Below are 16,664 nucleotides of genomic sequence, written 5' to 3'. Positions count from 1 at the left end.
ATATTCTATACTTAATTACCAAATAACGACGATAATTAGTCATTTGATTTTTAACCTCTTTAACAACTGAATTCAATTTCTTTTATTCAAATATTTCTAGTTTTTCATTCCAAAGATGGCGATTGAATATCGTCGGTCCATTACCGACTGTTTTACCGACATATGATTCTTGGAAAGTGTGAACGAGTTCTTATTCTTTTTGTGTACTATTTATTAAGAATTGATAACAATATCAATAGTAGGTATAGTCTTCTAATATATTTTTACGTACTTGGGAAAATAATAATAATCAATTAGATAATTTACAGTTTTTATTAAATTTTTTAATTACTTTTAGTTATCGACATTTAATTGATTCATTACAGATTCCTTTTTAGACCAAAGTAGTTTAGTGATTAACGAGACAATAAAAATTCAATTCTTCAGGGAATCTTTAGACATTAACTAAATGAAGAACGCTATCTCTGACAATACCATATTCTCTCAAGGACATTTTCATACAATCCAACCTCTTGGGAAAGTAGCTGTGAATAAAATAATATATTTTAGATTATTCACAATTATAAAATTCCTATTTGATTATTTAAATGTATCGATACCCGCTGATAATAATTTTGTATCTTCCCGTCTGAGCTTTCGGCATGACACTATTCAAAAGTTGATACAGTCTCTCGACAGAGTCATTGGGAAACACGTGCATTAGAAAAACAGTGCTACCACTTAACGATCTCACTTTGATTCTGAGCTCTCCAGATTGTCCACTGGATTGATTGATCTGACGAATTAAAGGTGCCTAAAAAATACAATGAAATATACATAAAAAAAAATGGACAAAGAAGAAAATTTAGCAGACTGCTTATTACCTTGGTATTTCTATCGAGTGTATCAGATCGCGTGATTCGCGGTTTTTTACATTCAGAATAAAAATCCCCATGGCTAGTCGAGTGTGAGTGATTTCCATTGAGATTTAAGAAAGACATGCGCAATCGTGACAGCGACCTAATCTTAAAGCGATCCCCCGTTAAACTAGTCGATCGGGAACGAGATCCATTCCCGTCACTGGCACTGTCTGATCGACTGAAACGTAATCGATACCTTAGCAATAGGTTTTAATTGCCGTTAAAAATTAATTTTAAATAATTTCGAACACTGGATCGCATAAACAAAAATGATATAGGACATAATAACTACATAAGTCTTAAACTGTTAGTAAATGAAATTCACCTGGGTGAGATTCCAATGGGTGATCTGTCGATCGAACTAAGATTACTTGCTCTACTTCCACTGGGAGTCCCTGATGATCTCAAACGAATTCGCTGACTTTTCAAAGTTTTCTCCCTAACAGAAATATGATACTGTCTACTCCTCGTAGCTAGATCACGTTTCTATAAGCAAAGTAATCCACTCATATAATATGCCGACAAAATGTATACAAACTAACATTCGCTTGATAACGTACCTTCTCGCTTCGGCCACTTAAAGCTAATTCAGCATTGATATGCGACTGTAAATGAGTATCCGAACAATTGTTGTTGTGCGACGCGAGTATCTTCGATCGTAAACTATTCAAATCCTTTGTAGTTTCCAAAGAGCATTTTGACTTGATCGATCTGTGCAGAAATTTCACTGTCCAGAAGTGTTTACTATCCGTCAACCGAGTAAAGAGTACCTGGCGGAACCGTTTGGCGCTGCAGTCGTCGTAGGATCGAAGCTATAGAATTGTTGTCGCTGAGTGACACTATGACGGGAACTATCGTAGAAACCGGTTCCGAATCTTTTGCTTGAGATTCTCGAGGAGATTTCATCGGGTGAATTTTTACCAAGGCGATAACCCTGTCCAGGAAAACCAACGCCGTTGACTAGGTACGTCTCCAATCTGTGATCCTCGACCTGGTAGGATATTCGACAAGTCATTATCATAGTGAAAATGTGAAGTTTGTCAATTGCATTTTTATACCTTGAACGGCACGCCATTGGGGTAGGCCTGTTGTAATTCTGAAGGAAAATATCCATCTATGATGTCACGTATGAAGGATTCTGTTTTTGGATTAGAGTATGAACGTAGGGGACCGTTTTGAAGGATCATCCCATTCTTGTAAAACTTCAGGCACATGCATGACGCTGTCTGGTTATGAGGAAAAGACGAAGTTCAAACGTGGCATTAAGTGCAGGTTAAGTGCCTCTGGATGCAAGTATCGTTGTTACTTTGAATGAGGCACCACCACCGTCTTCGTTACGATGAACTTGAACCTCGCCCTTACCTACTGCCATATTTAACTCTTCGATATTCGCTGTCAGCCGCGTGTAACAAGACTCGATATAATTTCTATAAGTTAACGACTTTTTACTAATTTAGATTAATTTTCGAATTATGGTTAAGGGCAAATTTTACTTTGGTAACGAATTTCTTTGATTCTCTTTTCGATTGCCGGATTCGCCAACCCAAATTAATCCATAGTCAGCCAAAAATTTCTGATTGACAACATTTGAGAATTGTATGAAAAGTAAAATATATGATGACCAAAAAATATTGCATGGAATAACCTCCATCTCGTAAATTTTGTGCTCCAACATCAAACAGCGTTTATGAACGTATTCTGAATCTTGAACTTGATTCCGTCTATCTTGTTGCTCTTTCTTGCGTAATAATTCCTGATTCTTACTTTTAGCCTCCCAGTCCTTAATCTAACGTCATGAAATTACGATAATTCGATTAACATATGGTAATTATTATATTATACTTTCAATTACTTTTCTTCTAAGACGTCCAATCTCCTGATCCTTCAGCTTCAATCTGTCTTCGGCTTTCATCAGAATCGCTTGCATCCTTTGCATTTGATTTTCGGCCAAATACAATTCTTTACTTAACATCCCAATCAATTCGCCGTCTAAAACATTCAGTTTGGCTTCACGATACTTTGAACGGAAAAATGTTTACTTTCAATTTTGTCATAACCTCGATTAAAACATCCCTGGCCAGCAAGTTTTGAATAATTTGATGATCTTGCAAAGTTATTCCACGATTTCTGAATAAAAAGTTGCTTAAAGACAATACTAAGTGAATTATTATTTTATTTAAACTTTTTAATTAACCTCTCGCTCGTTGCTCGATTCGTTACTGGTTACGGAGAGTCTACTGAAGTTTGTTATTTTACTGGAACGTTGCTGAATATTCGGTTTAAGGTTTTTGGACAAATCTTTATTTTCCACAGAAAGAGATGAGGTCGAGGTCGTCTTCTTTAATCTAACGTGAATCTTAAAGATTATAACCTCATCGATAAGTCAATTTGGATCATGCAATTTTTATTTTTGATTACTTGTCATGTTGGTCGGCCGCGGGTAGTGATGAATTTTTTACATTTTTTTTCCTTGTCGGTGAGGTCCCCTTTTTGTTACTCATTATAAAGATAATTCCTCTTATCCATCAATTTAATGATAATTACAAAGATTTTTTTCCCTTGATACCAAAAACATCTGTTCATTCGATACTTCGATCGATCGATTACTGTATATCTACATATGTCAAAACTTTACCGTTGCTTAATCAAATAATAAATTTTCATAACGTCAAATATTCAAACTGGTCATCCTGTCATTATTATTGATCGAACTGTATATCCTAATACAAAGTTATAAAATGACTTTCGGCTATTCTTTATTTCACGACTATTTCATGACATCAATATGCAAATAATTCAATCAAGGAAACAGTCTTGTCTCGTCGCCACGTGACGTACTGATAATTCGATAACATGTTACAATGAAAATTACTGTTAATATACCTGTCTAAAGAATTCCTTTAGCAATAATACTACCGATCAATAAAGTCATGGTCGAACACTGTCATATCAATATTGTATAAAGTCTCGATAATTCAACAGAAACACACGTTCGAAGAAGAACAACGATAACGCATGTGAGCCTTTTGTTCGCAATAACTTAAAATGGCCATATTCAATGTACAGCTCAGTGGGTGGAATATACACAGGGAATACGTAACAATAAATTCCTCATCGCGAAACACAATGTGAACTTAATGAGAATTATGATAATGAATTTTGCAAAATGTAATTCAGTGAAAGTAAATTCTGCGCGATTGCGTTTGCGAATGTATTATTGAATGTGCATGCGTGATGTACACGTAAGACCTTGGGGTATTGACCCTTTCGACTTTGACCCATATTACACTGTCGGCATAATGAATAATTTAAGGTGATTCCGTAGTACAGGCCAAAGGATATGCGAATTTCATACACCTGATTAAGATTGCGCAAAAATTGTATTAACGTTATATACAAATATTTGCATAACTTAAAACCACTCCAAGTGAAAGTCACTGTTAAGTTTCGAAGGGAACTTCGACTTTGTTGTGCCGGAGTAAAGAGTAGAAAAAAAAATCTAGAGTGAACTAGTATGAAAATAGCTCAAAGTCTTTGTCAGTAGAGAAATATAGACGTAGCGTCAACTCCGCTGTGTTTTCAAAAATTTTATTCTGACTTCCGTTTATCAGTCGAGTTCTTTGTCCATCTTGTGATCATTTCCGGTCGCCCGATAACATCCGAACAGAGTCACCACCCCGGTTACCGTTACTCGATAGAGAAGTGACTCGATTGAAAATAAAGCGTGCAGCAATGAAGTGTAGCGAGTGGCAGACAGAGCGCTCCGTCGGAAAGGCGGATTTTCAGCAACGTCAGGATACTACGCAATGCTACGCCGCCCATAGAATCGATTTCGCGACGCCTATGACGTACAGTAGCTTCTCACGTGATCAATGACGTAGACTCTGGGTCGAGGCTTCATCGAACGTGGTGGTTCTCGTTGTCGTCGACGTCGTCTTCGAAACGCTTGCTCGTCGGCCTCTTTCCATTTTTACAACCCGCGTCTATCGTAATTCTTCTCAGCCATTTACGAGTACAGTGACAATATAACCAAGTAGAGTGACGATATAACCAAGTACAACGAACCGTGTCTTATGTTAACGGATACTTTTGTATAATGCCGAATGCCGATTGACTCGCTTGTGAAAATGTGCTCGTTGAAAATGTCGACAAGGGAGAAATTTTTGCAGGCTGTTGCACGATTTGCCGGAAACGGGAATAGCGTGAAGGTTAGTAAATATATCAAGAATTTCAAATCAATTTCGATTCACGTGACAGTACATGACTGTCTTTCGTTTCAGTCAGAAGTATTCCATAAGTATCTGTTTAATATTCATTTATTATTTTTCATTTCATTATTACTCTGTACGAAGTATTTCATCACGTGAATAATTGTCAGGCACGGTTCGACGAGACGGATGTTCGGAATTTTATTCTGTCGTGATTTTTTTTCGTACAAATTTTGTTTTTCACATGAATGACAGAACATAATTGTTTGAATTGAATAGTAAATTATATCATGTTAACCAGTGGTTCGCGATAATGCAGGACGGCCTTAACCGGCTCTTAAGATGGCGACCTTACTAGGGGAACATGTAACCGGCGTTGTTCTATATATATGAAAAATATTCGCTGACTAATACAGTCAGTGTACGTTTGATCGATCGCTATCACTGCTTCCAGACGATTATATATGTATATAATGTATTCACGTGTATCAGCTACTTCTTGTACCGGTTTTTGCCTTCGGTCATTATGACTGAATAAATTTCTAAGTTGCCAAGTAGGGAGAGGAGGGGATACTGCGTATGTTTCCGACATTTGCAAATCGCTTTAATTTTCGTAACGTCATTGTGATCAATTATCCACCAAAGTAGACTAGATATCATTATTGTTTCAAATAATTAAAATTAAAATTAGTTTTTCTCTGCCAATTGAGGAAACATGTAGACTGGTTTCCTCAATTCTCGTGGTAACACAATACGTCTATTGTTCATCGTTGAAAATTATAAATTTTATTTTTTGAATCGATTAATCGATAGCACCTGTCATCTGAGTTGAACTATTATGAATCTGTCTGTCTGATAAGAAAATATGCCAACCCTAATCCAGCTAATAGGAAATTTTATATAGGACAGTGTGTGAATATACCACGTGTAAAAAAGTAAAAGATTAGAATTATTGATTTTTAACTTAATTTCATAGCGGCGGTCACTCAGATTTTGCGACTTGCGTTCAAAAACTGTTATTTCACTGTGAACGTTATTGCGCTACATTGCATAACGCTTGCAACAACTGTCGCACCGGAAACGAATAAAATGATCAGACTAGTAGTGAATCCATTACACATATCGAAGGAAATAGGAATACAAACTAGATGTAACATACGTGTTCTCAAGTGTATGTAGCCACAGTGATACTGAATGAACTATATTTCATTTTGAGTTTCTGGGAAAAAATTCCAAATTTCACACGTGGCGGTGAGTCTTGTGAAGTATCGAATTTCACTCGTGCTCAGAGCGAAACTATAGATTTTTTTGAAACCCGATATTTTGTATCAACTGGTCGACGTGAAAATTCTTTTAAGATGACAGCCCTACACAAAATTTTAGTTGATTAGTTCAAGATGACGTTGGACTAAGGGATTCTTAAACCATTCTCATCTGGAATACGTCAGTGACTCATTTTTTGGGGATAAAGTAAACAAAAGCCACTAGAAAACTAAATAATATGTGTCTACCCATGTGTGCATACAGGGTGTAACAAATGTGAGACCTGTTTTCCAAGAGTGATTCAGTATTAAGAAACTATAAAATAAAGTCATATATAAACATATGTCTGATCTCGATTTTTTTCTTCTTCAAAATAGTCAAATTTGACTTCTATTTTTTTCACAGCAAGTCTTCAAAATGACCCTTTCTCAGTAGACGTCTAGTTGATATTCATATCCTTTCTTGAATACACAGAGTTTTTCAATGTTATCAACGGATGTTGCGTAAACCATAGATTTCAGATATCGCACAGCTAAAAGTCCAATGTATTTAAATTCGAAGGACGAGCCGCCCAAAAAGCAATAGGACCAAACACGACTTATTTGTATCCGTTAAAAAAATCGATGATTCAAAAAGTATCAAGCTACTTGATGAAAGCAAGAAATTAATTAATGAAGAAAATTGGCTATAGCTTAAAAAAAATGAAAATAGGACATACGCCTATTACTTTTAAATGCTGAATCCCCATCCCTGACGCAGATCCCATACATCATGTTACACCCCGTATATCTAGTCAGTCAAATTGAATGATCTTAGAGACCAGGTTAATATAAGTCTGGGTCACGTGGTGCGTCTTGTGATTAACGCAATACGATCTCGTCTAATTCTTATAATTCCCTATGATAAAGCACACGAGACGCCATTCTCAAAGGTCACACTTGATCAGGTCAATTAACTAATAATTAAAATGTCACGTAACACTCGACCACTTACTTTCACCACGTGGGGTTGGGGCGTATCAATTAGAAAAATCATTACTTTCTTAAAGCCAGTATTCCCTATTCAACAATTATTCGCATTCTTTATTTTTAAAATCGAAGACCATCCTGCGCACGAATATTTGTTTCATATTTACTGAAACCGCGAACTGAATAATAACATGTTCTCGATGATCGTGTAATAAGTCATCAGATTATCCTTGGGAATCGAAGAAGACAAAAAAAAGAAGGAATTAGCCATTATATAACTGTTGCTCGAAGCTTCAAGCGAAATGGATCTGTTCCGTGCTGATTTCCAATGATCATTTACACCGATCAGTAGTGGAACAATAGTGAATTCCTATTTTAAAAAATTTTTTATCTATTTCTATACGTAACAAAATTTATTATGATTCTAATGAAAATATTGGTCAAAATTGATTTTACGAAAAAAAATTATTATACTCATTTATCATTATATTATATTCTCCCCTTGTACTATATCTTTATGTTCGAATCTGTCATTCAATAATTTCCACGTGTCATTCCCAATCAATCACTGAGAGTCACCTGTCATCTGTCTCGAATTTCATGATATTCATGAATTTCATGACTCCTAGTCCTTCTTGATAAACTAGCTTCGTGACTCTGAGTGACGATCACTGTTATATGGTCAGTGAAGTGGTGGGGGTCAGTGAAGTCGAGGCGCGAGATAGTCAACGACTCCGTCATTCGACCAGCTCACAGTTCGGTCGGTTCTTCTCACGCACGCTGAACTCTCTTGCGGCTCATTTTCCGATCTATGATCCGCCGGTGCTCGCAGTGTCAACAGTTGCTCGTTAGGACGCATTTCTTAAAGTGTGTTAAACCATCGTCATCGGACCTGCCCAAGTAAGTCGAATGAGACAGATAGAAGAGACGACCAATTCAAAGGTTAATAATTAATGTATTATTCCGAAAAAGCAGGATACGCTTATCGTTGAGTTTGCAGGAAAAAATTGTTTCGGATAACCCAGCCTGATATTTAATTATTTACTTACGGACGGTAAACAGAATTGTGAGACATTTTTTCTCTCCGTATATATTTTTGTCCAAATTTATCGAATATCGTCAGTGTCGTTACTAGTTTGACCCGAATTCACGATAATTGAATCACACCGGTACCCAATAGCGACCTTACGATTACGAGACTTACGAATTCTCTTGTATATGTATGTATTGTTTTTTTTTTTCCATTTTTGTAGCTCATTAACTTTTTACACGCAATTGAGTATGTCGCACGTAAATATTCTACGTCAAAATACGAAACGCAACACTCGTAAGGGAATTGGGAAGAATCGTACCAAGTGGTTACATTTCTTCACATATTTTACACATTCACCTGCCATGAAAACTCGAGCCTGGTCATCGTTCCTGGTATATATCACATATGTTTGTATATCAAAGTATGAAACCTGTCATCGAATTCCAATGGCAAAAACGCTGAGTATGCATTAAGTAGTTTTTTTTTTAATCGATCTTGATGAAAAAATATGTTAACGCGTTTTCGAGCAGCAAACGTAACACACGCTGCTGACTATTTATGATTTTGAAGAAGATAAAAAAAAAGTTACTCAAAATTAGTATAATTTATTCCAAACCAAAACATACTCAATGCATGTCCAAATATCTAATCCCAATGTATAGTCGATTAATTAAGGCTACTATTCAGCTATTCCGTGTGTGCGCACGTACACGAAGCGATGACGTCAGAGGCGAGAAAATCCTTAGAACCATTTCTCTCCGGCATTTTCCATTAATTTGTTGAATTATTCGCTCAGCCGCTTTCTTTATATGACACGGAGGGCGGGCTCGTCTGCGCTTAAGTTTATGAAAAATTCGAAAATTTACGAAAAATGGAGAAGGCGTAATGGCCGCCGAATGATGATTTTTAGCCCGATTTCAATTTGTCAAATTAGTTAAAAACAAAAGAAAGCAAAAAATTGTAAGAATCGTCATAATTCCATACACGTGTATCTACATGTATGAATTTAGCTGAACAGCAAGCTTAACCCTCGGACACTGGTGTGGGGTCCTAAAAGACCCCATATCGTTAATTCCTCACATCGCCACTAGAATATATTTTGTTTTTGTTATTTATTAATTAACAATTTTTTGTTTTTCTCGAGTGTACAAACAATTTCTTATTTAAGCGCAGAATAATATTGTTTGCGTACGTCATCGTGGGGTCTTTAAGGCCCCCACAGGGGTACTGGTGTTACGAAAGGTGACGGGACAGCTAAAGGGTGAATTCAATAAAAGAAATTAATAATGATAAATCACAATTAGATGGTGGTTATTCGTTAATTTGTCTGGGCCAAATGATTAGGCGTTTTCGAGAAGAACAAAAAAGCACCCTCCTCATTCGATATTAATAATTTTGAAACTCTCGATTTTTGTAATCTGGGTAACGCGACACGGCATAACTCGACGTTCGTTATCCGGTTACATCTGTAGCTGCCGACCGAAGCCTTGGGAGCTGAGAAAAGACCTCGATTACAGGGAAAAACGTCGGTGCTTTATGACAGCTCTTTTATTACGCTTACTTGATTGCCAACGTGTTCGTAATGCATGCCTTTGACGTTCAAGAATCCCAAGAACTCTGTGATGAGTTCCTTGTGGTATTTATCCCGAATTCCTATGGCGTTCATCGAATCACCTTATTCCCATGGAACTCCTGCTGGCAATAACCTGGTTCGGTCCGTTGAGAATTTATTTGACTTTTTTTTGTCCAACTCAAAATTAAATTCAGATAGACGTACGATCGAGATGAGCACAATGGCAGTTATTTGCAAAATGTTCAAGGTCAACGGTTTAATTGTCACAATTATTCGTGTCCGGGGTGGGGAAGGAGTTACGTAAAACGCAGCTACGAACTTTGAATTTCGTACCATGATTTAGCAGGATTGCGACATATTGCATTTTTATCTCAAACTAATTTTCTTCGAATTTATCAATTTATTGAGATTTTTTCTCTTAACGCTAACGATCTTTCGTTAATTAACACGGGGTCTTTAACGAGTCACGGAATGTCGGTAATTATCTTCGTGTCAGCTGCGGCTTGACGATTCGCGTGTTCTCTTTGAAATATACGGAATCACGAAAAATATCTTTGAATATCCGCCTCCGCATTTACGAAAGTCATAATTAACACGTTGACTGCCAAGCGCATTTTCCATGGTTTGGCCCAAGGCGCCAACGTGAGTTTTTCATTATGCGATGCATATTATTTTGAAATATTATTTGCAGCAAATAAAGTGAGTTATAAAATTATTTTGTGTATGCTCTATATTGCATTAATTTCTTCAAACCATCATAGTTACAATAGTGTTATTGAAAAATGTATCAGTATCCATATTTACTCTAATTATGTACTTTTATTATTTGCTCCGTCATCGGTCACCAGTGACCCCCTCGGTAGTCAACTTGTTAATATGTATTTTTTGCTATTCTTACAGAATCAAAGGTGATCCCAGTCGAGCAGCAGACTTCATCGTTTCAAATATAAATCGTCCTAGAGCTGGCGTGGCTAAGCAACAAGATGGAGGGCCCGGAAAGGTAAATAGGACGAAAATTCACGAGGTCAATAAAATCCCCTGTAATCAAATACTTGTGGTTCTTATCAGTGCTAAACGTTCCGATAGTGTATGGTTAACCGTTATAGGTTTCGATTACGTAGAGCACAAAGGTTATTCAGTAGACTACTGATATTCATAATGGACAAACGTAGCGATTAAATATCATGTCCGCGTGTCATCATATTGAAATTCATATACCTACATGTTATTTGAGGCAATACGCATACTTATACGCATATTACAATTACGTAACGTTTTTCTTACAGGTACGAAGACGCAACTATGTACAAACAACCATCTTCTTGTAGTTTGCGAAAATTGGGAGGTGCGTATTATTATTTGTAAAATATCACAGACATATATGTACGTCATCTCATGTATGGATAAGCTGTAGTTAAAATATTATACAACATTGTTATCTCTATTTTTATGTATTTCCGTAACAGATATGGTACCAGCACGTGTAGTTCTCTATATACTATCGTTTTCTGGATTCCTCGTATCCTTTATGATGCGGACCGACATCAACATTGCTATGGTGGCCATGGTGAGGTTACCGCCACCATCTTCATCGGATACAAAAGTCGCAATGACCACGCATTGCTACGCAATCCCAAATGCATCTCTCTCTGTGGAGAATACTACGGCTATTCGTCCCGAGGTGTGTATATATATGTATATGTATATGTATATATATTTGTTTAAGGAAACAATACATTCTGCCTTTATCAGAAAAATATTAGGATTATAATTAGTAAATTTTGAAAATATTGTGTCCGTAGGAAATGGGCGAATTCGACTGGAGTCCAGCGATACAATCTGCCATACTCGGCTCATTCTACTGGTGCTACATATTGTCCCAGGTGGTCGGCGGTGTACTTACACAATATTTTGGAACCAAAACCGTTTTTGGCGGTTCCCAACTAGTCACAGCAATTTGCAGTTTGCTCATGCCGAGCGCAGCTGATCTTCATTATGGGGCAATGATAGCCTTGAGAAGTATTCAAGGCATAGCTAGTGTGAGTGGGACCAAACAATGAGAAATTAGAAAGATATGATATCCTGGGTCATCGGGAATGGGGAATCATTATAGGGCAGTGTAATGCATGACCGTATTTGTTTTATTTACTTTTTTGGTTGTTTCAGGGTTTAACCTGGCCGGCCATGTACGCTATCGTTGGACATTGGATTCCGCCGGTCGAACGATCACGCTTTATGTCTTCCTTCCAAGGTGAGCTATTTCAGTCGTCCAGACAGCTAACGATTACACTAAAGACAATTTTTTGTGTTACAGTGAAACTTCAATACATTCGCCCTATGACTTTCAAATATGTAAACTTATGAAAAATCTGATCTTGAAATGTACCGTTTTTGATGTTGAAAAAAGAGACATGCAGATTCTTTAATACTAATGCATACTTCTTTCAGTATCGATAATGGAAACTCAAACGAAAAATTCTGCCTTCTTTTTTTTGTTTGCAGTCGAAATTTCATTGCTAGTCGAGACACGTGAAGAAGGATGCTGGTTATCGATTTTTATTATAGGAGAATTAACTTTTATCGAATAAACTTGATGCGTTTAACACTATACTCGTCGATTACTGCCAAGTGACAGTCGATGTAGAAACGAAATAAAAGTATATGCAGTACAAGTAGAAAGACGCTAAATTGAAACATGGCAAGTAGAATTGGTCATATTTTTTTCTAATTTTTTTTGTTGACTTTCATGAAAACAACAATGCATCCTGAACAAAGTTACAGTGTGGCGTTGAATTCTCCGATGAGTAATTAACGGTAACCAGTGAGCTTCTACGACAACTCGAGCAGACAATCGTGATACACGTAACGACTAATGCAAATGAACGCTACATGCTCTAATATCCTTAAGGAACGTGTGTTTCTCTTGGAATAAATGCAAACTCTGACATTGTTTTTCCATTGGTTTAGCTCAGCATGGTTGTATTCGCCGGACCGCGGGGTATACTCAACAGCGACCACTCAACAGCATGAGAAAGGCCGAGTATACTTCCAGCCTGGCTGAATCAGCCAGGCTTCTTCAAAAACTATAATGCGCAAATATGTATAGAAACACTCTAAATGCCATATAAGCATATACCTACACATAATCGCAAAATATTATCAGTCATATGTTCCTCGAATCAACTCTCCTTGCCGACTCGCGACTGACTGACGTTGAAAATTCAATCATCACTGTTCACTTCAACATTACCAGAGACGAGCCGTGCCCGAATTTGCCAATTGCGGTGATTGCTATTTAAAAGTGTTTACAAAGAAAAACATGTAAAACCGTAGTACGCTCGTAATACGTAACCGGTGTAAAACCGTTTAGTACGCTCCTCTCTGCGTATCGCGAGCGAGAAATCATTTTCAGGTCGATCAAGTTTACTTTTATTGTTTGCAGGTATCGAAGTTTCATTGTCCCACCATAACAGCTTCATCATTTGCCATCCACGCCCTGTCATACTAAATCTCCCGTTGAATCCCTTTGCAGAAATCACGAGCTCGTCCTGGAGGATGATGACGTACGCGCAGGCACGAAGATCGTACCAGTTTCCGGCCATACAACAAGCCTCATGTTTCAGCTTCCTCCGGGTCTTGGGGTGAGCGACTCCTAACCTCTAGATTATCTATATTCAGGGTTCAGCTTCGGCATTGGTCTGACCTACCCACTGTGCGGCTTCCTGATTGCCCACTTCGGATGGCGGGTGGTCTTCTACACGACCGGAAGCATCGGTGCCATTTGGTGCATTGTTTGGTACTTCTTAGCCTTCGATACGCCTTCTACGCACCCGAGGATATCCCAGCAGGAGCTTCGTTATATTCAGGGCAGTTTGGGAAACCAGGTCGTTGGGGCCAGTGAGGTATCTTCGAGTCTTTGTTTTCTTTGGTACTCCGGTACTTTGGTATTTTTCATTGTTGGCTATTTATTATTAACAGAGTATGCCGGTACCATGGAAATCCATACTGAGTTCCTGGCCGGCTTGGGCTATTGGTATCACCACCTTTGGTAGGATTTGGGTTCATTACGTCTTCATCATTCCTGGTCCCATGTACATGAAAACTGTACTCGGCTTCAGTATTCAAGCTGTGAGTAAAGTTTTATATTTTGTTTCGAGTTTTGAGTTTTTTTATTTGTGACTAATTCTATACTCGCACTGTTTTCATAGAATGGCGTTCTTTCCGGTGCACCTTTCATCTGCAGCTACCTGAGTTCCGTAGTTTTCTGTTATGTGGCAGACGTACTTGTCACGAGGCAGATACTCTCACTTACTAATGTTCGCAAAATATTCACCGCCTTATGTAAGGATCTTCGTTATACAGATCATATTGGCTAGTGATACAAATAAATATGTCTAACATTTGCCTATTCCTTTACATAGCGCAAGTCGTTCCTGGAATTCTTGTACTCCTCATCGGATATCTTGGCTGCAACATTATACTCGTCCTTATCGTGTGGTTTGTCGCGGTGACCCTCATAACAGCTGCCTACGCCGGAGCAATGGCCAATATCGTTGACATAGCACCTAATTTTGCCGGTATGAAAAATTCATAACCTGTTGACACGTGCGCCGTGATAATAGCAGAAAAGAGTGTTGAAGATCAAGAAATTAAATGATTCGTATATGCGTTTCAGGACCAGTTCTTGCATTTGCACAGACAATCCACATGACGGCCAGCTTCCTCTCGCCAATAGCCGCAGGCTTGTTAACGCAAGAGAGCGTAAGTATAACTTTAGAGAGGAAGAGAAGGAAAGACGAAAAAAAAAAACTGCTCGTAAGCTCGCACACATAATTTTTCGCATAAATGCCAATACCTTTTTTGTTCTTCCTCGCAGCAAACTCTTGACGCTTGGCGAAAGGTCTTCGGTGTAACGGCGTGCGTCGCATGCGGAACGTACGTGGTTTATCAAATATTTGGCACAGCCGATATCCAGGCCTGGAATTATCCTGATCAAAAATATCCAGCATCCGTTCAAGAAGACATTCAGCCACTTAATGACTCCCCACAGAGGAATGGCAAAGTCGTCGCGTCACGAAGACTGAGTGGATCTCAGCAAGCTTAGTGGCGGTCGAATAGAAGAAAAAAACCTCATATAAGTTAATGCACGCAGTTCAAAGTGAAAGAAGTGATATTGAAGTCAGATTACGTGTATTCTAATGGTCGTGAAAGGTGAGAGACAGGGTGGGAGGCGGGAGGGGAGGAGCGCAAGATATAAAAAGTATTTTTATGAAGAAGGTATCTCAGGAATATAGATTTCTCGAAAGTGATTTTTTTGTCTCTCGTATATCCCTTGATTATTACTGTTTTCTGTAAAAGGCACAATATGTGCAGCATAACGCCCTGAATTTGTTGAGTCGCGTTGATCGCGAATATTGCTTCTTCTGGTTATTATGTTATTTTTTTCTTTATTTACACGAGAGCATGATTACACTAGTACGTAAAAATAGATCTCCCAGGTATAAGGTTAATCTTGATCTACTATTGTGTACGTTTAGATCGGCATGGTACTGTCGAAAGAGATACTTCTCATGTGCACGATTATCCTCAATGTCGTTTCGATGACGGTTTAATGATTCCAAGGATCGTTTCTATACGATCCGATAGCGACTATTCGCGTTTACTTAAATTCATGACATTAAAATGATTTATTAATCGACGACACATACCTCTTCACTGAGATTTAGGTCGTTGTGGATTTCCACTAAACAATTTTTTAGGGAACAACTTTTTCACTTAACATTAATCAAGTTCGAGCGTGACACCCTCAGTGTTTTCTGTCGCAGGCGCGAAATTCGAACGTGAAAATTGTCGCGTTTGCGTTGATTCCTAATGAAAAGGGCGAAATGTCGATACGCTTGTTTACCTTAATCAAATATAAATGAGATACAATAAACTGTAAAAACGGGTACGGCCGTTTAACCTATCTCCTTTTCACATGCTTACGGTCCACGTTGTATTAAGTTCAACACGTGGTTTCAACTTTTCGTATAACACAAGTCAAAACGGTAACAAGCGCAACTGTTGTCGCCAAGTTTTAATTTACATGTTACCACGTGCAGTCACCAACAGATCAGTACAAAGTGCAGTTCTTTGATACCTATTTGTGTTTCTCGTTTCCGTCGTTCAGAGAATGATTTGCAAGCGTAATGAAATATTGTTCGATTAAGATATATTTATATTAATTGAACCCTAATAGTTCAGACAGTAATATTAATTCATATGTAGCAGGTTATTTCTGATCTGAACAGTTCGCAAACATATTTATATGTTGATGATGATTCCGCTTATAAGATACCGCACATTCATCTCCGTGCTGTGTCGTTCAAGTATTGTCATTTTAATTATTTTTTTATCACCGTTAAACGATAAGTGTTAGTATTGAACTTTTAATAGAACTCGTTAGCGCACGACGTTGCAAATTGATGAAATATTTTCCAACTAAATTGAATTTGTAATTGGTTAAAATTGGATGATTCAGTTTTATTTCTGTTGTAATTTTATGTAAATTTAATACAGAAGCTCATCTCCTACATCTGCAAACCTATATTGATATTACTCAAATCCATGCCTAGTGAATTTAAAACAAATTTCAATGACAACTGTAACGTAAGAATGTACTTATACTTACAGATACTTACTGTAGCAGAAATGAAATATAATAATACTGTATAATTTTAT

The 16,664-nt window shown here is 37.6% G+C and overlaps 2 protein-coding genes across 7 annotated transcripts; one reads left to right on the top strand and one right to left on the bottom strand.

The window, feature by feature from the left end:
• Window positions 1–298: 298 nt before the first annotated feature.
• On the bottom strand, window positions 299–4,800 carry LOC107264985. Of its 3 annotated transcripts, XM_025082686.1 has the most exons (14): window positions 3,318–4,667; window positions 3,094–3,244; window positions 2,957–3,026; window positions 2,752–2,888; window positions 2,545–2,685; window positions 2,393–2,472; window positions 2,206–2,326; window positions 1,958–2,125; window positions 1,670–1,890; window positions 1,460–1,610; window positions 1,225–1,385; window positions 864–1,077; window positions 600–793; window positions 397–524 (listed from the first exon to the last, which is right to left on the bottom strand). In XM_025082686.1, the coding sequence occupies exons 1-14, from the start codon at window positions 3,398–3,400 to the stop codon at window positions 434–436; spliced, it is 1,983 nt and encodes a 660-aa protein (XP_024938454.1). In that variant the 5' UTR covers window positions 3,401–4,667; the 3' UTR covers window positions 397–433. The 3 variants fall into 3 exon arrangements, with proteins under 3 accessions (XP_024938453.1, XP_024938454.1, XP_024938455.1); XM_025082685.1 differs by having other exon boundaries at window positions 299–524; window positions 2,393–2,685; XM_025082687.1 differs by lacking the exons at window positions 2,957–3,026; window positions 3,094–3,244; window positions 3,318–4,667 and adding an exon at window positions 4,752–4,800 and having other exon boundaries at window positions 2,393–2,685.
• Window positions 1,704–16,663, top strand: LOC107265113 (sialin). 4 transcript variants are annotated; one of them, XM_015734181.1, is made up of 12 exons: window positions 1,704–1,863; window positions 10,845–10,944; window positions 11,231–11,289; window positions 11,411–11,625; window positions 11,747–11,983; window positions 12,111–12,195; window positions 13,623–13,846; window positions 13,923–14,072; window positions 14,153–14,285; window positions 14,366–14,521; window positions 14,620–14,705; window positions 14,821–16,663. In XM_015734181.1, exons 2-12 carry the CDS (start codon window positions 10,928–10,930, stop codon window positions 15,046–15,048), a joined length of 1,590 nt encoding a protein of 529 aa, XP_015589667.1. In that variant the 5' UTR covers window positions 1,704–1,863; window positions 10,845–10,927; the 3' UTR covers window positions 15,049–16,663. The 4 variants fall into 4 exon arrangements, with proteins under 4 accessions (XP_015589667.1, XP_015589666.1, XP_015589665.1 ...); XM_015734180.2 differs by lacking the exon at window positions 1,704–1,863 and adding an exon at window positions 4,790–5,107; XM_015734179.2 differs by lacking the exon at window positions 1,704–1,863 and adding an exon at window positions 8,069–8,238.
• Window position 16,664: the final 1 nt, after the last annotated feature.

The sequence above is a fragment of the Cephus cinctus genome, unplaced genomic scaffold (assembly GCF_000341935.2).
Source record: "Cephus cinctus unplaced genomic scaffold, Ccin1 Ccin1_scaffold0215, whole genome shotgun sequence".
Classification (NCBI taxonomy): Eukaryota; Metazoa; Arthropoda; class Insecta; order Hymenoptera; family Cephidae; genus Cephus; species Cephus cinctus.
This window is presented reverse-complemented; position numbering and strand designations above follow the sequence as displayed.